Below are 21,445 nucleotides of genomic sequence, written 5' to 3' on the forward strand. Positions count from 1 at the left end.
AACCAGTTCCCATCACAAGTGAGGTAAAAAGCCAAACCCTTTACCTCAACTCACACAGGGCTCCGCAAAATCCGGCCCTGACCTGCCTCTTCTTATTCCTTACTCCTCGCCAGGGACATGGCCTTCTCATTCCTCACACACTCCCAGCATTTGGCTTCTTTCTCTGCACTTGTTCCTCCTTCTCTGTGCAGCCGTGTCTACCTTATCCCCTTATCTTGTGGCTTACAGGCCTTCTCCGGCATGGTGCTCAGATTTATCCTCCACAGAAAGACCTTCCTTGTGTGAAAAGCTAACATACCCCTTTATTATTCTCTGTCCCCTTGCCATCATTTATTTTTTTTCAAGAGCTGTGTTGATGAGTTTCTAGGGCTGCTATAACATTTTACCACTAATTGGGCGACTTCAAATAGCCGATATTTATTCTCTCTCAGTTCTGGTGGCCCAAAGTCTGAAAACAAGGTGAAATCAAGGTGTGGGCAGGGTTCGTTCTTTCCAGAGGCTCTGAGGGAGAATTTGTTCCAGGCCTCTCCTAGCTTGCAGTGCTTCCTGGCACTCTTTGGTATTCTTGACTTGCAGCTGCAGCATCCCAGTCTCTGCCTCCCATCTTCACATGGTGTTTTCCCTCTGTGTGTGTTTCTCTCTGTCCACATTTCCCTCTTAGAAAGACACCCATCATTGGAAGAGGGCTCACCCTGATTCACTATGACCTCATCTTAATTTGATTACATCTGCAGGAAAGATTTTATTTCCAAATAAGGAAGGTCATACATTCACAGGTACGGGGTGGGTAGGAGGGAGACACAATTCAACCCACAGCAAGAATACATACTATTATGTTACACATTTATTTGTTTACATGTTTGTGTTCTTTGAGCCACTGAAATACTTGCCCTTAGTACAGGGACGTGGTTTTATTCATGGGTCCTGCCATAGTGCCTGGAATACTCAATATTGGTTGAATGAATGACTCAATGAAATTGGCCTATATGAAGTAGAGGAAGATTGGGATAATAAGGAAATGGGGAAAGCTGCTTATAAAAAACCTTTCATTCAAGCAGTTTGGGAGGGTGAAAGAAGAACATGGCAGTGGTTGACTCAGAGGATACCAGAGATTGATGCTTAGGCCTCACTTGTGAGCCATTTTCCCTATGAGACAGTTACTGGAGTCCAAGAAGTACCTCTCAGCTCTCCAAGAGAAGAAAATTAATTTGGCAGCTTCTGTAGGTACAGGAGAACTGACTCATAATAGCCAAACTAAAAAGAGATGGATTTGTAGGCCAGAAGGCCATGTAATCATTGAGGGTGTCTCAAGAGCTAGGATTGATTTTTCTGCCAAGGGCAATCCATTCATTAATGATACCAGTTTATACATCCAAAGGTACTTGATAAATACGGAAGTTTAGAGGCTCCAGCGTCTGGTATTTCTCAAGGGATTTTCCATCAAACAATGGTAGCTGACATACTCTCTTCTTAGGGTGAGTTTTCCCAACTGTTTCTCAGAGCCCACCTCCAAAGATTCTGGTGTAGGTTTGAATACTTGAAGATTGCATAGGATTCGATATGTATATTTAACAAGTTCTCTGGCCAGTTCTCATGATCAGGCAAGTTTGGGAAATGCCTGGAATTGTTCATCTTTACTTATGGGCAAATCCCAGACTGGAATTAAGCCCAGTGGTCTTGACCATGCCTACAGGGCTCTCACAATTCATTTCTTAGAGTGAGTGTGTCTTTTTGCTCAGCAGTTTTCATACTTGGAAGACCTGCTTTCTGCAGGCTCAGCATATACTTGAGTGACTCAGCAATGAAACATGGCCATTTAGATATCCTCCTCTCTTTTAGTGTGGACACATGGAATGAGCTTGGGTATTAGAATAGGTACCTTTCCTCTACAACTTATGCTTCATTGTAGCTAAATAGTGAATGAGGAAATTCAGTCATGATAGAATTCCAATTAGTAGATACAGAAAGAATAAAATTACAGCCCATAATGGAATAATGAATCTAGGCTACGATCATCAATGGCTGCTGACATCATTAGGTGGAAAGTGATGGGGAACTGTATGCTAGATGAAACAGACTGCTAGCACCTGAACCCACTGACCAGAGAACATCAGTGAGAGAGAGAAAGGGAGAGAAAGAAAGAGAGATTGGTTTTGTTTGCATCCTGATGTGATGCAATAGGAGGAACAGAGCAACTCTTTTAAGTGTCCTTGTAAAAAATTAAACTCAAATTTGAGTAAGCCTCTAGTTCACCTATTTAGAAAATAGAAAATACAACGAAGAGGAATGTGTTATACTGCATTTCATGTATTCAGTTCCTCAAATTCGGAAATGGGAGAATGTTACAACCTTGCTACTTTCAAACAGTGGCCCGCATACCAGTAGCATGGATAATCCCAGAGAGCTTGTTAGAAATGCAGGTTCTCAGCCAGCTGAATCAGAATCTGCATTTTAACAAGATTCCTAGGTAATTCTCGTGTGCCTTAAATTTGGAGAAGCATTGTATAGGAAATGACCTCAGTTTTTCAAAAAATAACGGTAAGGAAAGAAAGGAAGGGGAACTGTTAAGTCGGTAGGAGAGGATATATTGCTGTTTTCTTGGACTTGCAGGATTGATACACAGTATTATCAGTGGGAAAAGAGACTTAGAGGATGTGTGTCATAATCACCACGACAGTCAACTGCACTCTTGTAGTGACAGAGCCTTGGTATAGGGATCCCTGTTAATATCCTGCCAGCTCAGTTCTCACACTGTAGAGATCAATCCTGTTTCAGACAATTCACAAGTTCAGTAGAGAACTTGAGTATGTGACATCTCTACTGTGGCCAAAGTTGAAAAGAGTACAGGTTTATCTTACCTTTAATTTAACTATTTCAGATGTTTTTTTTTATCATTTAAAAATCTAAAGTGTATATGACTCGTGGTAGTCTTCAAGCTGAATGAGAAAGCTGGGTGGTCTGTCTTCATCAGCCAGAACTTTCCTTGTCCACACTTTTTACATATGTCTGAAATCTTGATGCCAAATCACAGAGGGGTGGAGAGAATTGCATCAACTGGCTGTGTGCAGTGGTCTGGGCAGCATCTCAAAGGGGACCCAGGGTCAGCTGTTCACCCAGGGCCTGGTGAGGTAATTGAGGCCATCATCATGTCACCTGCCAGACCTGAGTAGATGTGAGGAGTTCAGAAATCAGTTTAGCGTATGTTTATTATTTCTTTACAAGTTTTGCTTTCCAGAAGTATTTTCCATTAGCCATGCTACTTAAGGGACAGAGTTTTATATTCTGCTTTAAAATGTTGATTTCCTTTTTTTTTATGTGATGTCTTTCAGAATTTGCTGGTATAACTAGTTCTGATGGCTGGGAACAAAGGACGCGGACGTGCAGCTTACACCTTTAATATTGAGGCAGTTGGATTTGGCAGAGGTGAAAAGCTACCCGATGTAGTCCTGAAACCACCCCCACTATTTCCTGTAAGTACATTAACAGCAGATTTCTCATAGCTGGTTTTTTCATCTTTCAAAGAAAATTAAAATTCTGCACAGGACTGAAGATATAACATCCTTAGAATATCTTAAGTGTAAGAAAGTAAAAGAGAGTGTGCTTCACGGCCACTGTTCTTCCCTGAACCTCTTCTAATTTTTACACTGCCTTCTAAAAACAAAGAAACTGTATACAACTTGATGTGAATACATTCAGTACAACATGAACTAAGAAAGAATTTTTTCATTTCCTACTTCTTCTGTTGCTATTTTTGATGTATTCCAATACCAAAATAATATTTTGTTTTTTAAATTTTTTTAATGTTTGTTTATTTATTTATTTTGGCAGAGAGAGAGAGAATGAAGGCAAGCAGGGGTGGGGCAGAGAGAGAGGGAGAGTGGGAGAGAATCCCAAGCAGACTCTGTGCTGTTAGCAGAGTGTGACGTGGGGCTCGACTGCACGAGCTGTGAGATCATGATGTCTCCCAGCCCCTCAAAATAATATTTTTAGGGGCGCCTGGGTGGCTTGGTCGGTTGGGCATCCGACTTCGGCTCAGGTCATGATCTCACAGTCCATGAGTTCGAGCCCCGCGTCGGGCTCTGTGCTGACAGCTCAGAGCCTGGAGCCTGTTTCAGATTCTGTGTCTCCGTCTCTCTCTGCCCCTCCCCTGTTCATGCTCTCTGTCTCAAAAATAAATAAACGTTAAAGAAAAAAAAAAAATTAAAAAAAAATAATAATATTTTTATTTTATTTTATTTTTATTTTATTTTTTTTAAATTTTTTTTTTCAACGTTTTTTATTTATTTTTTTTTGGGACAGAGAGAGACAGAGCATGAACGGGGGAGGGGCAGAGAGAGAGGGAGACACAGAATCGGAAACAGGCTCCAGGCTCCGAGCCATCAGCCCAGAGCCTGACGCGGGGCTCAAACTCACGGACCGCGAGATCGTGACCTGGCTGAAGTCGGACGCTTAACCGACTGCGCCACCCAGGCGCCCCCAAAAATAATAATATTTTTAAAAGGTTAGGTTTTACAGTGCTCCCTAGTGGTCCTCAGTCTACTAGACTTTCACTTAATGATTTTCTTCTCATCTTGTATCTACAGAATTTGATTTTGCTCCCTAGTGTACCGTTTTGCCTTTGATTCCCCACTCAGCTGTTTTTGGTTTTTGCTTATTTCTCTATTTTATTAAAGTCAGTTTGAGTTTTGTTGCTGTTTCTCAAAATCTAGTTGTTCCTGCTACATTTAGTGTTGCTTTTAAATCTAATGAGTATGCTGTAAACCTAATTGGCATAATGTTTAATTTAAGGCTTTCACTTTACATTTAGTTTGAAACCTGAGCTTACATTTCCAGATGTGTATGTGCTGCAATATAAAAAATGAAAAACTCATAAATGACCAGATACCCTTCGATCCAGCAGTTTCTCCCGTATTTCAGAAGGGAAAAGTCTTTTGTCGAATGATTTGTGTAAGTAGAGGACGCTGGACAAATGTATCTAGGGATCTAGATGTCTTACACAGGGAGTCTCTACTTTTTGCTCTTGATATTTTGCCTTTCTGATATTTAGTATAGCCTGGAACAATGACAGATACCTCACGTTTGTGCATTATGTCAATCACTTTATACATTGATTTCCTTGAAAACAACTCTTCTCCATGTGTGAGGTTACTTCTAAACACTGGAAATATTAGTACATACTGTGTTGTTGTATAGTTGGAATAAAATTGAAATTCCTTGCTGCTGGCAAACTGGCTGTGTTTGATATGGCCTTGCTGGTGTCTCTCTGACTCTTGCTACCACTGTCCTTCTCGCTTCTTAGCCATCATGGCCTTCTTGTTCTCTCAGGCCTTTTCCTCTGCCAGTTTCCGTGGCTGAAGCCATCTATTCCCAAATCTGCATGATGACTTCCTAATTTTTTCCGGAGCAGTACTCAGATGTGATTTCCTGAGAGGTCCTTTGTGCTTACCCTGTCTAGACCAACTACTTCCAACCTCCGTGTATTCTGTCAGTCACACTTTGTTCTACCCAGCCTTACTTTTTTTATGACACTTATCGCTACCTCAAATTGCATATTTCCTCATTGTTTACTTATTTCTTGTATTTTTCTCTTCTAGTATGTAAGTTCCCTAAGGGCAAGAAGTTTGACCAGTTCATCATGGTATCTCTTATTGTCTAGCCATGTCTAGCTTATAGTAAGCACCCAATAAATAGCTGTAGAATGAATGAATAAACTCAGAGTGAAATTTTGAAAATGTACCCTGTACGTAGTTCTGATACCAGAAATGTCTTTTTCTTTTAGAAATGTCTTTTACTACATACCCTGAGACCCCACTTTTTAATAAATATATGTATTTCATGAACATATATACCTATGTGTGCATGTGTGTAATTTTATAAAATTGAAGATGTAGATTCAAACTCCCGCTTTGTCATTTACATGGTTTATGAGCTTATAGATTGTTCACGTCTCAGTTTATTTACTGTAAAAGGGGAAGTACTGATGATACTTTAAGTGGGATCGTGGATGTTGAGTGATGAGGACATCCTGGTCAGAGTAACCACTTGTACATGATAACTGCTACTTTTAATCTTTTTTTTTTTTTTTTTTTTTTAATGCTACTTCTCCCACCAATACCACCACTACTAATTGAGGTTACTAGGGGACTAAAGCAGTTACTCTCATTTGGGTGCCTTGACTTCTAAAACATGTAATCACAGTCAACAGACTATATAACAAAATACTTGGTGTGGTCAGTAGGAAAATTAAGAATCTTTCCTACTGTCTAAAATGAGAGCAAAGTAGGAAATAGGCTAAAAAGTTAAATAGATTCCAAAAGCTCAACGTCTTTTCAGTTGATTGTAAAATTTAGTACCTGGGAAATGTAGTTTTTCAATAAAAATGAAATTTTCCAGATTATAGACAAAAAGGATGTTAAGAAACTTATTTTATTAAAAAGGCACACACACATACACACACATTGTCTTTTAAACAGGATACAGATTATAAACCGGTGCCACTGAAAGCAGGAGAGGGCGAAGAATACATGCTGGCATTGAAACAGGAGTTGAGAGAAACTATGAAAAGGATGCCTTATTATTTAGAAACACCTGAAGAAAAACAAGGTGGGTTTGGACCCTTTGGTTATGTGGTTGAATGTGTACAGACAAGACAGTGTTTGTGTACAAGACAGAGAGTAATTTGGTGCTGATTGATTTAGTTACATCAGAAATTATCAACTACCATAAAAGAGCATAGTTCTGTTGATTCAACAGAAAATGTATTTTAAACTTTCTGATATTTTATTTTTAAAATTACCTTTTAATAGAAATTTCATAGGCTTGGTGAAAATTACAAAAAACAGAAATAGTAAAAAGTAAAAATCACCTCTAATGCTTATGGCTAGAGATCTATTAATATTTTATTATACATTCTAGATTTTTTTCTTTTGCATGTGTATGGTTTTTATAAAATTGGATTCTTTGCATCTTCCTTTTTTACCCAATAGCATGTTATTAGCATGTTCACATGTCCTCAATATTCTTGGAAAATTAGATTTTTAATCATTATGTGGTATTCCATGATCTGTATATAACATTATTAATTGTACGTAGTTCTCTGCTGTTAGATTTAAAGTGTTTTCTAGTTTTTTGCTCATATGTGTATATAATGCAATGGTTATCCTTACACATAAATTTTTTGTATCTAATATTAAATTTAAAATGTATTTAAAATTAAATATGATTATTTAATATTTTGGTGAAAACTTTTAGAAGCCATAAATATATTTTTGACTTATGATTTGTACATAAGAAAACATAAAGGGTGTACTCCTTGGTTATGCCAAGGACAGAGAGGAGAAATTACCATTGGAGAAGGCTTGAAAGTCTCAGAGAGGGAGTGGGAAATGGTTTTAGAGGAAGAGAGCCCATTCCTGAGTAGTTATTTAGCACATTAGGTCTGTATTGATTTTCAGTTTCTGCCCTCGAATGTTGAAATTAGAGAGATCAATATCATCCTTGAGTTCCCAAAACAACATCATTAAAGCATGAGAAATTCATATAGTATCATCTCATTCCATTAGTATTAAAAATGCATTCCATTTTCTCCCTCTCTAAAAGACTTAGAACTGGCTAAGAGTCAAAAAGAAAGTCTTATATAGTAATATTACATGTGCTTATAATTATAAGAAGCATTTTAGACAAGTTTATTTATTTTTCAAACGTAGCTGCTTGAAGTTTATATAGTGGTTTAGAAAGGTATATTTTTATCTCAAAAGTGCAGATTTTTTTTACTTTCATGATTATGTTACATGCTTTTATCTATCTGAGTTCAAAAATGAAATTAAAGCTCTAATTGTAAAGATTTTTAAAAAGATTAAATGAACTAATAAACATTCTTATTAGAAAAAATTATAGTGTAGGGTATACTTTAATCTTTTAAAAATTATTGTTTTTTCTAGAGTATGGAACAGACTTAACTAAATGTGGTCATTATTAAAGCATAGGTCTAATTTGCAAGTATATCATATCATTAAAACATACCTGGGAGTCTTTTAAACAGGGAACACAATTTCATTGCTGGTTTCTGGGAGTGGTTGGCTTGTACCTAGATTAAGAGGCTCTTTATCTTTGATGACTACAGAACGTATTTAAAAATACAAGGAATCGTTTCTGTTTCTTTCTGGAAAAAAACACTTCTATAGGATTTTCCAAATTGATACAAGTATATTCTCCTTCAAAATCTTCATGTTTACCTTTCTTTTCTGATGTAATGTATTTTAAAAAACTACAGTTGAAAATGTTTTTTAAAATATATACATACATATGCATGAATATAGGTTAATATAATAAATACACATATATACATATATACACACACATAATGTTTATGTACTCTGAACACCATAAATGAGAAAGAATTGGCCAGACTGAACAGCAGTATGCGTCTGTCAGAGGAAGCTACATTCTGGATGGTGTTCTATCACAGTACCTTTATCAGCCTTCTCCCATCACTCATCACCTATATGCTTTAAGAAAGAGAGACTTAGGAATTAATGTAAAGAACTAAATGAGGGTAGGAGATCTCTGGGTTTCCTGATAACCTTGTGGCTAGTGGCTCAGGGCATTGAGATCACAAAGAACTGAGGACATAGAATAAAAATATATCTTATCGTGATGTTTTCACAATTTGTTTATAATGCTTTCAGGTAGAATTATAGAAATGATTGGTATTTTCTTTTATTTTTGTAATAAAAGAAAAACACCAATATTATTATTTTAATGAATTGTAGCTGCAAGGATATATAGAGAGCATCTGATCCAATTGTTCCCAGCTCGGGTTCCTGCATTACTGGGGTCCTCTGAGGTAGAAACAGGAGTGACAGTGGCGATCATTCTGTAAGCCATTTTTAGAACTTCAAAAGCTTAATGGAAATCATAACATTTACCTGCAATATGGCCACAAGATCTGCTGTTGAATAAATGGAGTTTGGTTTTTGTTAACTGTCAATGTGCCATCAGGGTCCATGAGACCCCTATTTTGATTTTTGATTTTCTTGTAATGTTTATTTATTTTGAGAGAGAGAAAGAAAGTGAGCAAGGGAGAGGCAGAAAGAGAATCCCAAGCAGGCTCTATGCTGCCAGTGCAGAGCCCAATGTGGGGCTCGAACCCATGAACTGCAAGATCATGACCTGAACCAAAATCCAGAGTCAGATGCTTGACCAACTGAGCCACTCAGGCACTGCTGGAGTTTATTTTTGAGCAGTGATATTCATAACTTTAATTTTTTTTAAGTTTATTTGTTTATTTTGAAAGAGAGTGAGCAAGAGATCATGAGCAGAGGTGGGGCAGAGAGAGAGAGAGAGTGAGAAAGAGAGAGAAAGAGAAAGAGAGAGAATACCAAGCAGGCTCCATGCTCTGTGTGGAACCCAGCTCAGGGCTCGAACCCACAAACTGTGAGATCATGACCTGAGCTGAAATCAAGAGTCAGTCACTTAACCAACTGATCCACCCAGGCGCCCCCATAACTTTTATTTTTTAATAGAGATCTTCTAAAAAACAAAGAGAATTTATTTAAAAAAAAAAAACAAAACTCATTTTATCTGAGCATTACCATATCAGCTCATTGGATCCTTTTATAAATTTAAATACGTTTTGGAATCTTAGTGATTTCACTTTTCCTTCATCTGTAAACATTTTGCTGTTTTATCAGCACAGATATTCTTTCATCATTACTCATCAGTTATCCCCCACTACCCTGGGAAAAAGAGACTAAAACATCAGAAACAAAATGGAAAAATGGTGAAGTTGCACGGAAGGATGGTACAGCATTGAAATAAGTCAGCACTGTCGCATTATCCTTCCGTGTTTCTATTGTGTTGCCCAAAGTATTATAGTAATGTTTAAGAAGATATAAAAAGAAAAGAAGTCTAGAGAGACTCTTGTCTTTGTGGTTGTTTTGTTTTTGTTTTAGCTTTCATAAAATGCAATTGAGAATTCAGAATTGTTCATTTTCTGCCCATAATGGTGCAGAGAAGAAAATTGACAGGGGAAGATGTGACACAATCACTAGACAAAAAAGATGAATGTAGAGGCAGTAATTCCTTGGGCGCCAACGATGATCATGAAATCGTTGTATAAGTAAAATCTCAAACTGAGTCTTCATCTGACAACATTCTAGATGAATCTTCTCAAACTCAAGAGTCAGTGGGTAAACAATCTATCTCTAAGAATAAAAAGGAAATATGGTATTCTTCTTAAAAAGCACCTCGTTACATACTATTTTGTGATAAGAACCTGGACCATCTAGTCCGTTAAAATGACATGTGATGATATTTTTCTTTTTTTATATTGATGTACCAAAAGTTATTTGGTGTAGTTTGTGACTGGACACATGCTGAAGGCAAAGACAAAGATGATCGAAAGGCAATAGGTTGTGTAGGAATGAAACGGTTTGTTGGATTGATCATGTTAATTAGTAATTATAAATTTAATAATGAAAATGTTTTACAATTATAGACCAAAGAAGATGGCTGGGCCATTCTCACTTCATTACAAATGTGAGCTATCAAAGCTTTTTAAAGTACTGTATTTTGATGATGAAAGTGTAAGAAGAATTGCACTTCTTACAATTCTGGAACCTATTAGAATGTATTTCTAATCTAGAATCATTTGGATGGTGCAAATGTGAGAAGAATCAGAAGTAAGAAGTTAGAACTTATTAATAAAATGTATTTAAAATCTGGAATCAGGATATATGAAATGCATATATTCAAAGGTTGTACATGAAAAATGTACATGTGTTCCTAAAATGCACAGTTGATGCACAGTTAACAGCATTCAAAAGACTTGCTGGGGCACCTGAGTGATTCAGTTGGTTGAGCATCTGATACTTGATTTTAGCTGAGGTCATGATCCCAGGGTCATAGGATTGAGCCCTGCATCAGGCTTAAGTCTACTTAAGATTCTCTCTCTTGGGGCACACAGGTGGCTCAGTCAGTTAGGCAACCAACTCTTTTTTTTTTTTTTTTTTTTTAAGTAATTCAATTTTTATTTATTTTTTATGTATTTTTCATTTTTTTAATATATGAAATTTATTGTCAAATTGGTTTCCATACAACACCCAGTGCTCATCCCAAAAGATGCCCTCTTCAATACCCATCACCTACCCTCCCCTCCCTCCCACTCCCCATCAACCCTCAGTTTGTTCTCAGTTTTTAAGAGTCTCTTATGCTTTGGCTCTCTCCCACTCTAACCTCTTTTTTTTTTTTTTCCCTTCCCCTTCCCCATGGGTTCCTGTTAAGTTTCTCAGGATCCACATAAGAATGAACACATATGGTATCTGTCTTTCTCTGTATGGCTTATTTCACTTAGCATCACACTCTGCAGTTCCATCCACGTTGCTACAAAGGGCCATATTTAATTCTTTCTCATTGCCCTGTAGTACTCCATTGTGTATATAAACCACAATTTCTTTATCCAACCAACTCTTGATTTCAGCTTAGGTCATGATCTCACCATTTGCGAGATCGAGCCCCATATCGGGCTCTGTGCTGACAGCATGGAGCCTGCTTGGGATTTTCTATCTCTCTTCCTCTCTGTCTCTCTGTCTCTCTGTCTCTCTGTCTCTCTCTCTCTGCCACTCCCCTGCTCACTCTCTCTCTCTCTCAAAATAAATAAAGTTAAAAAATTCTCCGTCTGCCCTTCTCCCCTGCTCATACACTCTAAGAAAAAAAAAATGGCCTTCAAAACGAGGGAAATAATGGAACATAAATTTGAGTTTACTGTACTTAAGTTCTTTTTAAAACTTGTAATAATTTTCTTTCTTTTTAAATAACAGTTTTATTGAGATAAAATTCACATATATAAAAATATACTTTTTAAAGTATACAATTCAGTGGCTTTTAGTGTAGTTACAGAATTGTACAGTCAACAGTACTGTCTAATTTTTAGAACCTTTTCATCATTCTGAAAAGAAACGCTATACCCACTAGTATAGGCTTCTATTCTCTCCTGTCTCTAGCCCATGGCAGCTACTAATCTGCTTTGTAGTGTTTTGTCTGTTCTGGATATTTCATATAAATGGAATAATAAGGACCCCTGGTTGGCTCGGTTGGTGAAGCAGGCAACTCTTGATCTTGGGACTATAAATTCAAGCCCCACATTGGGTGTAGAGATTACTTAAAGGTAACATCTTTGAAAGAAATGGAATCATAAAATGTGACTTTTGTGACTGCCTTCTTTAACTTAGCATAATGTTTTCATGGTTCACCTGTGGTACTGCAGTCTTCATTCCTTTCTATGGCTGAATAATACTCCATTGGTTGTATATACCACATTTTGTTTACCCAGCAACCAGTTGATTGACATGTGGGTCAGTTCCACTTTGGAGCTATCATGAGTAATGCTGCTTTGAACATTCATGTATTTTCTACTGGGTGGACACATGTTATTTCTACTGGGTGTATATCTAGGATAACTGTATTTAACATTTTGAGGAACTGTCAAACTATTTTCCAAAGTTCTTGCAGTATTTTACGTCACTAATGTTATATGAGGATTCCAGTTCCTCCACATCCTTGCTAGCACTTGTCATTGCCTTTTTGGTTGTAGCCATCCTACTGGGTATTAAGTGCTGTCTCATTGCGGTTTTGATTTGAATTTCCCAAACAACCAATGATGTCGAACATCTTATCATGTGCTTTTTTTCCACGCATATCTTTGCAGAAATGCCAGTTCAAATCCTTTGCCTCTTTTTAACTGGGTTTCAGTAGTTGTTTTTCAATATCACTCATTCTTCTAGAAGTTTACTACTAAAGGTTAAATTTATCTAAAATATGCAATCTGTTGTGGAGAAAATTTTTAAATGCGAATGCTGGGAATTTGTGCTGACTTCTCTTTACAGGTGAAAAGCTTAAGAGCAAGATTGAAGTCAAAACAGTTAAATACCTAGAAAAGCTTGGTCTCTTGGTCTCTCTGATCTACTATTTATTTTGGTTATCTTTGTCTAACACCATGGTTTTGCTGTTATTTGGGATCATTTTCTTAACATGGAAGAAAAAGTACATACTTGGGCCTTGCTTTTTATGTTTTCATCTTTTGGTTTAACTTCCCTTTTTCATGGCTGTACTCCTAAAACCACATTTTATGATGAACCATGGTTTCAAGCTATGGCATGATGCTGTCACTTACACTGCCAACTATGGTTTCAAGCTGTGGCATGATACCAACTTACGCTGCTAGGAAAGGGTTTGGGCCCTCATTGAGGGAGTTTCTTGCAGCATAGTGGGCAAAGCAGAAACAAGAGCCACAGCTATGGCTCTCCCATTTTGGGCAAGCCTAGGAGGTCCCTGCAGAGTTGTCAGCAATTGACATGGAAGGCTTTTGGCTTGCTCAAGTCCAACCCTACGTACTCCTACCCTTTTCCCCATTCTGCTCCTCAATGGATTGTGAAAAGTAGCTCACTGAGAAGCCTAACTGTGTATTAATGTATGTATCAAGCACTGGAGGTGAGCAAACAGCTCTCTATCTCCACTTAGGTAGTTAATACATCCCAGTTAAACAAGATTTAAAGACTGGGAGCTGGAGGTCAGTGTCACAAGAAGAAAATAGAAGATGCCAAGTGACTTTCTTTCCTGGTATTTAAGTGGCTTTCTGACCTGGCTTTGGGCTTTTGTGAATATTTTCAGAAACGAGTCAGGTTGTCTGATTCTAAAAAACATGCTTAGGGTTTCTGCTCGCCCCCAGCCATTCATACCCAGCTGCTTCTTGCCACTTCCTTAAACGTGTGATACTAATTGAACTTTCCAGTAGGTGTTCAGAAACACTTTAGGCACAAATATAGGAAACTGTGTGTGAAATAAAAGATGCTACCTGGTGTTTTCAGTTATTTTAAAGGAATGGCTTAAATGCAGGCTTATTCTGCAGTTTTCTAATGAACACTTTTAATTTTTTTTCTAGATATTGAAAGATACAGTAAAAGATATATGAAGGTATACAAAGAGGAGTGGATACCAGGTAATTATAAAACTGAAAATGTTAAAATAATTTTTAAAGCTTATCTCCCTACCCCCTATTTTTTTAGGGAAAATTTTCTATTTTTACCCTAGGAATTTTCACTGTAGGAAAATAGTTTGGCTCTTTTCCTATAATTAATTACTAATATATATCTTTTGAAAACTAGGATGAAAGATTTTTATACCATAACAAGGAAGAGTTGAAATGTTTTTGAAGTTCTTAAAATATTTTTTTATAAAATAGGACTTGCCAAATGCATTTGGGCTTTCCACTTCATTTTCCACAATCACCATTTTAATCTACAGTACCAATTATACTTCCATGTTTGTGAGTGATTTCAGCTTTAGAGGAGAAAACAAATCCAGGCAGACAGTATTGAAGCCAAGCTCATGGACCTTCCTTTCAAGCAAATATAGACTATTTTTATTTGCTAAGAAGCTTTTTCAACAGAACCATACCTAAGAGAGATTTTTTCAACATTCACAGATTTTCCTTGGACACAGGCAAAGTAGAAGAGGCTGGAGAGATTTCATCCAGCTTATTCATTTTGCAGACAAAAAAGTAATTGCCATAAAAATGAAGTGACTTATCAGGGTGACTGGGACAATACTTCTAGAACCTGGGCCTTCTCATTTTAACTCACGTCCCTTTGACATCTCTGTCCTTGTTGTTGTGGTAACTGCCTTTGGTAAGAATATAAATGGCATTTACAGAATTGTTGCTTTCACGAGTAATACTGGTCTTTTCAGTGTGCATCATTGTTAAGGTTGGATTCCCCTTGAACACTCTCCTGTCTCCTATAGCAGATCTCTCCCATCTTCCACATCATATTCATCTCCTTAAAGGATTCTCTTTACCTACTTTTTCGTGATCACCTATGAGTCATTTATAAAAGCAGAAATATATTCAAAGCAAAATTTATTAATTCAGGTAAAATGGCTTGAGTTATAAATGCTTTCTCCAAAATACCCTGAGGTTGTTGTTTTTTTGTTTGTTTTTAGTAGGCAGTATTTTTTAATCCATTTTTATGTTGCTTCATTTTTCTGATTAACTCTATGCTTAAAAATTAAAAGAAAGTGGGGCAGCTAGGTGGCTCTGTTTGTTAAGCACCTGACTTCAGCTCAGTCATGATCTCGTGGTTCATGAGTTTGAGTCCTGCATCAGGGTCTCTGTTGTCAGTGCAGAGCCCTGACTTTGTATCCTCTGTCTCTGTTTCTCTCTGCCCCTGCCCTGTTTGCACTCACACACACACATGTGCACACCACTCTCTCTCTCTCAAAATAAAACATTTAAAAAAATTAAAAGAAAGTGATAAATTAGAGAAATTCTTTACCTCCTGCAGTCAAAATTATTTATTAGAGTGAATTTACTTTTCCATGGCTGTTTTTATTTTTAATTATAAAGTTTTGGGTTAATTATTAGAATTGCTTAATTTTCATGTGTTGGGATTGTGGTCATATATTTTAACTTTAAAAAAAAATTCCTTATTACGCAAGAAACACGTATCAACTATAGAAAACTTACAAAATACAGCATGGTCAAATAATACATAAATAATAAATAAGAAAAGCAGCTATAATCCTAACACCCATAAAGAATTACTATAATATTTTGTTCCCAACCTAGAGCTTTCTCTGCACAAAAATTAAATATATGAAAATATTTATATGTTAGGTTTATTTTTTACTGGGATTCTATATGAATGTCTTATTTTATTTTAAGTATTTATTTATTAATTTTGAGACTGGGGATGGGAGAGGGATGGAGAGAATCCCTGGCAGTCTCCATGCTGTCAACGCAGAGTCCGATGTGGGGCTCAATCTCATGAGATCATGAGATCATGGAGATCATGACCTGAGCCAAAACCAAGAGTCAGAGGCCTAACCAACCAAACCACACAGGCGCCCCTGTACTTACTATCTGAGAAACTTTTTCTTATTCAACAGTATGTCATGATTAACAAAATTTTTCTACGTTATTTTTCTTGTTATGAAAATTTCCATATTTAAAATTGATTAGATAAATACTATATAACTATTGACAGAAAGTTGTAGAAATTTTATAGCACTATTTCAAAGTTTTTTTTTTAATGTTTATTTTTTTTTTAATACTCTTTACACTCAAAGTGGAGCTTGAACTCATGACCCTGAAATAAAGAGTCTCATGCTCTTCCAAATGAGCCAGCTGGGAGCCACCAAAGTTCTTTTTAATGAACTCTTTTTTTTTTCATAGGAGAAAATATATCACCTAGGCTAAATCTGTACAGTCAGATATTAAGAAATTTTATTTTCACTGATTAACCAACTGTCATGTCCCTTTAAATAGTCATATCCAGTGCCACTAATTCCTAGAGGAAACTGCAACTGTTGTATTTTTTTTTTCTTTTGTACATGCAGATTGGAGAAGACTCCCAAGAGAAATGATGCCAAGGAAAAAGTGCAAAAAAGGTACATTGACTAATGTAATAATCCAGGTAATAAAAGGTTATTGCTCAAATTCTAATTATGGAATGAATTCTCAATCTGAAGTTACACTCAGCATTCTGAATGCTTTTTCTTAAAATATGTTTGACATTTTGACTATTGTGTTAAAACTTTCTGTTGTTGGTTTTTTGCCTTGTTTTGATACTTTGTTTAGTTTTTCCGTTCTTTAAGTATGGAATTTTGATGTGCTAGAGAAGACTTTTCAATTATTGTAGACATTTTACTTTTGAAAATTTGAAATTTTGCATATAAATGCATTTGATGGTTATACCATCTATATTCTAAGTTTTTAACTCATATATTTGGAACTGGTAAAATTTGGGAACTGGTAGATTAGAACTTTATGTGGCACACAAAATACCAAAGTGAAAATTTCCAGTGTGGTGTTCTTTCATAATTCCGCTGAGTGAATAGTTGTTGAGAATCTACTGTTGCCAGACACTGTGCTAAAAGAAATGAAACAGTGAGCAAAGTGGGAATAGTCCTTGCCTTAATGGGGCTTACAGTCAAATGGAGTAAAAACATTAAATAAAAACACACTGTCCTCAGTGGGAGGTCAAGGAAGTTTCTTCGAAGAAATGTAATTGGAGCCCGGATTGCATGAGTAAATTTACTAAGATGGAATTGGCAGAAGAACATCCGAGAAACACCAGGTTTGTGGGGGGAAATCATGAGTTACAGTTTAGAAGTGGTCTTTAAGTTTCCTTTGAAATATACAAATAGAAATGTTGAGCATGTTGTTGGATACAGGGGGATGGACTTCAAAATGGAGATGATAGGGATCAGCATAGGTGCTATAATTGAAACTGTGAGGAAGGGTGAGATTATCTAGGCTGAAATTAGAGAATTAGAAGAAATGAGGTCCTAAGCCTAAACTTGGAGGACTGCCAAAATTTAATGGGCTGGTAGAGGAGGTTGAATCAGCAAAGAAAGGAGATGGAAGGAGAAGGGGTGGGGAGGGAGAGAGGAGAACCAGAAGAGAGTGGAGTCACAGAAGCAAGAGTATGCAAGAAGTACAGACCATTTCAAATGGTGATCAACAGTGTTAAAGGAGGTTAAACAAAATTGCTATGAGGTCAAGTAAGATACAGATTGGAAAATGTAAACTAATTTTTGACTTATTGATCATTGTTGCCCTCAGCGAGAGCTTTTTAAAAGATTTGTAAGCATGGAATTCAGATTGGAATGGATTAAACAGTAAATGGGAATTTAGGAAAAAGGGACAGCAAGCATAGATGAATGTTTGGGAAATTTGGATATGAAGACTAAAGAAATGAGGTGCCTGGATGGCTCAGTCAGTTGAATGTCCAGCTCTTGATACTTGGTCATAATCTCATGGTTCTTGAGTTCAAGCCCCGTTTAGCTCTGTGCTGATAGCGCAGAGCCTGCTTGGGATTCTCTGTCTCTCTCTCTCAAAAATAAATAAACATGAAAGAAAGAAAGAAAGAAAGAAAGAAAGAAAGAAAGAAAGAAAGAAAGAAAGAAAGAAAGAAAGAAAGAAAGAAAGAGGGAGGGAGGGAGGGAGGAAAGGAAGGAAGGAAGGAAGGAAGGAAGGAAGGAAGGAAGGAAGGAAGGAAAGGAAGGAAGGAAAGGAAGGAAGGAAAGGAAGGAAAGAAAGAAAGAAAGAAAGAGAAAGAAAGAAAGAAAGAAAGAAAGAAAGAAAGAAAGAAAGAAAGAAAGAAAGAAAGGAAGAAAGAAAGGTGCCTGGGTGACTCAGTCAGTTAAGTGTCTTGACTTCAACTCAGATCATGATATCACAGTCCGTGGGTTCGAGTCTCGTGTCAGGCTCTGTACTGACAGCTCAAAGCCTGGAGCTTACTTCAGATCTGTCTCCCTCTCACTTTGCCCTTCTCCTGCTGACTCTCTCTCTGTCTCTCTGTCTGTCTCTCTCTCTGTCTCTCTCTCTCTCTCAAAAATAAATAAACAGAGGGGCACCTGGGTAGCTCAGACCGTTAAGGGTCTGACTTCAGCTTAGGTCATGATCTCACAGTTCGTGAGTTCAACCCCATATCTGGCTCTGTGCTGACAGCTCTCACTGTCCCTCCCCTGCGTTTGCGCTCTGTCTCTCTCTCTCTCTCAAAAGTAAATAAATAAACATTAGAAAAAAATTGAAAATAAATAAATAAATAAACATTTGGAAAATTTATAAAAAAGAATAAAGAGAGAAAAAGTGAAGTAGCCAGACAGGTTAATAACAATAGGGCTAGCAATTAAGAGAAGAGATTTCCTCCCTTACCCCTCTCTTTTTTTTTTAGGCCTGGTATTTTGCATTTTGCTTTTTAAATAGACTTCATTTTTTTTTTTACCATTTTATTTAATTTATTTTTTTTAATTTGCATCCAAGTTAGTTAGCATATAGTGTGACAATGCTTTCAGGAGTAGATTCCTTAATGCCCCTTACCCATGATTTAGCACATCCTCCCTCCCGCAACCCTCTGTTTGTTCTCCATATTTAAGAGTCTCTTATGTTTGGTCCCCCTCCCTGTTTTTATATTATTTTTGCTTCCCTTCCCTTATGTTTATCTGTTTTGTATCTTAAAGTCCTCATATGAGTGAGGTCATATGATATTTGTCTTTCTCTAATTTCGCTTAGCATAATACCCTCTAGTTCCATCCGGGTAGTTGCAAATGGCAAGATTTCATTCTTTTTTGATTGCTGAGTAGTACTCCATTGTATATATATATATATATATATATATATATACCCACATCTTCTTTATCCATTCATCCATTGATGGACATTTATGCTCTTTCCACACTTTATTGTTGATAGTGCCACTATAAACATTGGGGTGCATGTGCCCCTTTGAAACAGCATACCTCTATCCTTTGGATAAATATCTAGTAGTGCAGTTGCTGGGTTGTAGGGTAGTTCGATTTTAATTTTTTGAGGAACCTCCATACTGTTTTCCAGAGTAGCTGCACCAGTTTGCATTCCTACCAGCAGTGCAAAAGAGATCCTCTTTCTCCGCATCCTTGCCAACATCTGTTGTTGCCGGAGTTGTTAATGTTAGCCAGTCTGACAGGTGTGAGATAGTATCTCATTGTGGTTTTGATTTGTATTTCCCTGATGATGAGTAATGTTGAGCATTTTTTCATGTGTCAGTTGACCATCTAGATGTCTTCTTTGGAGAAGTGTCTATTCATGTCTTTTGCCCATTTCTTCACTGGATTACTTGTTTTGTGGGTGTTGAGTTTGATAAGTTCTTGATAGATTTTGGATACTAACCCTTTATCTGATATGTCATTGGCAAATACCTTGTCCCATTCCGTCGGTTGCCTTTTAGTTCTGCTGATTGTTTCCTTCACTGTGCAGAAGCTTTTTATTTTGATGAGGTCCCAATAGTTCATTTTTGCTTTTGTTTCCCTTGCCTCCAAAAACATGTTGAGTAAAAAGTTGCTGTGGCCAAGATCAGAGAGGTTTTTGCCTGCCTTCTCCTCGAGGATTTTGATGGCTTCCTGTTTTTTTAGGTCTTTCATCCATTTTGAGTTTATTTTTGTGTATGGTGTAAGAAAGTAGTCCAGGTTCATTTTTCTGCATGTCGCTGTCTAGTTTTCCCAGCACCATTTGCTGAAGAAGACTGTCTTTATTCCATTGGATATTCTTTCCTGCCTTGTCAAAGATTAGTTGGCCATACTTTGTGGGTCCATATCTGGGTTCTCTATTCTGTTCCATTGATCTGAGTGAAATAGACTTCATTTTTTAGAGCAGTTTTGGATTCACAGCAAAATTGAGCAGGTAAGTGCAGGTTTCCCTTATACTTCCTGCCCCCATACATGCATAGCCTCCCCCATTATTAATATCCCCCACCAGAGTGATACATTTGTTACAATTACGGATCCTACCTTGACATATCATTATTACACAGAGTCCATAGTTTACATTAGGATTCACTCTTGGTATTGTACATTCTGTGGGTAAAGGCAAATGTATAATGATATGCATGCACCATTGTAATATCATACAGAGTACTTTCACTGCCTTAAAAATTCTCTGTGCTCTGCCTATTCATCTCTTTCTCCTCCTTACCCCTGGCAACCACTGATCTTTTTACTGTCCTCATAGCTTTGCCGTTTCCAAAATGTCATATAGTTGGAAGCATTCAGTATGTAGTCTTTTCAGATTGACTTCTTTTACTTAATAATAAGCACTTAATTTTCCTCCATGACTTTTCATGGCTTCACAGCTCATTTTTTGTTAGTGCTTAATAATATGGCATTGTCTGGATATGCAACAGTTTGTTTATGCATTTCCTTACTACAGGCATCTTGATGGCTTCCAAGATTTGGGGGTTATGAATAAAGCTGCTATAAACATCCACTATTGTGTGGACATAAGTTTTCAACTCCTTTGAGTAAATACCAGGGAGCATGATTGCTGGATTGTATGGTAAGAGTATACTTAGCTTTGTAAGAAACCACCAAACTGTCTTCCAAAGTTGCTCTACCATGTTGCATTCCCACCAGCAACCAATGACAGTTCCCGATTTTATATATCCTGGCTAGCATTTGGTGGTAGTGTTCTGGATTTTGGCCATTCTAATAGGTGCATAGTAAGTATCTCACTACTATTTTAATTTGCACTTCTCTGGTGACTTATGATGTGGAGTATCTTTAATGTATTTATTTGCCATTTGTATATCTTGTTTGGAAAGAGGTCTGTGGCCCATTTTTTAATGTTTTGTGTGGGTGTGTGTCTGTGTGTTCTTATTGTGAAGTTTTAGGAGTTCTTTGTATGTCTTGGATAACAGTCTATAAGAAAAGCTTACTCCTGCTGTATCTCCTTTAGTCTCCTACCACTACTATATTCACAAAATTTCTGACACCAGGTGTATGGAATTTTTTTTCCCCACACCAAGCAGTTCTCTGCAACACCAGCTGGCTGTCTTACAATTTAATTCAGTTCCAAAATCAACTGTAATTAGCACAGACCCCACATGTTAAGGACTCAGTCCAGCTCCCCACT

General features: G+C 37.0%; 1 protein-coding gene across 6 annotated transcripts in view; it reads left to right on the forward strand.

The window, feature by feature from the left end:
* POLR3G (RNA polymerase III subunit G) overlaps positions 1–21,445 on the forward strand; it is a 43,511-nt gene that overhangs the window by 6,337 nt on the left and 15,729 nt on the right. For all 6 annotated transcript variants that reach the window (XM_042989795.1, XM_042989800.1, XM_042989806.1 and 3 more), the window contains exons 2-5: positions 3,330–3,470; positions 6,474–6,603; positions 13,940–13,996; positions 16,393–16,443. In XM_042989795.1, coding sequence (XP_042845729.1) covers positions 3,354–3,470; positions 6,474–6,603; positions 13,940–13,996; positions 16,393–16,443 — 355 coding nt within the window. In that variant the 5' untranslated portion in view covers positions 3,330–3,353. The remainder of the gene's footprint in view (positions 1–3,329; positions 3,471–6,473; positions 6,604–13,939; positions 13,997–16,392; positions 16,444–21,445) is intronic.

This window comes from Panthera tigris, chromosome A1 (genome assembly GCF_018350195.1).
Source record: "Panthera tigris isolate Pti1 chromosome A1, P.tigris_Pti1_mat1.1, whole genome shotgun sequence".
NCBI classification, from domain to species: Eukaryota; Metazoa; Chordata; class Mammalia; order Carnivora; family Felidae; genus Panthera; species Panthera tigris.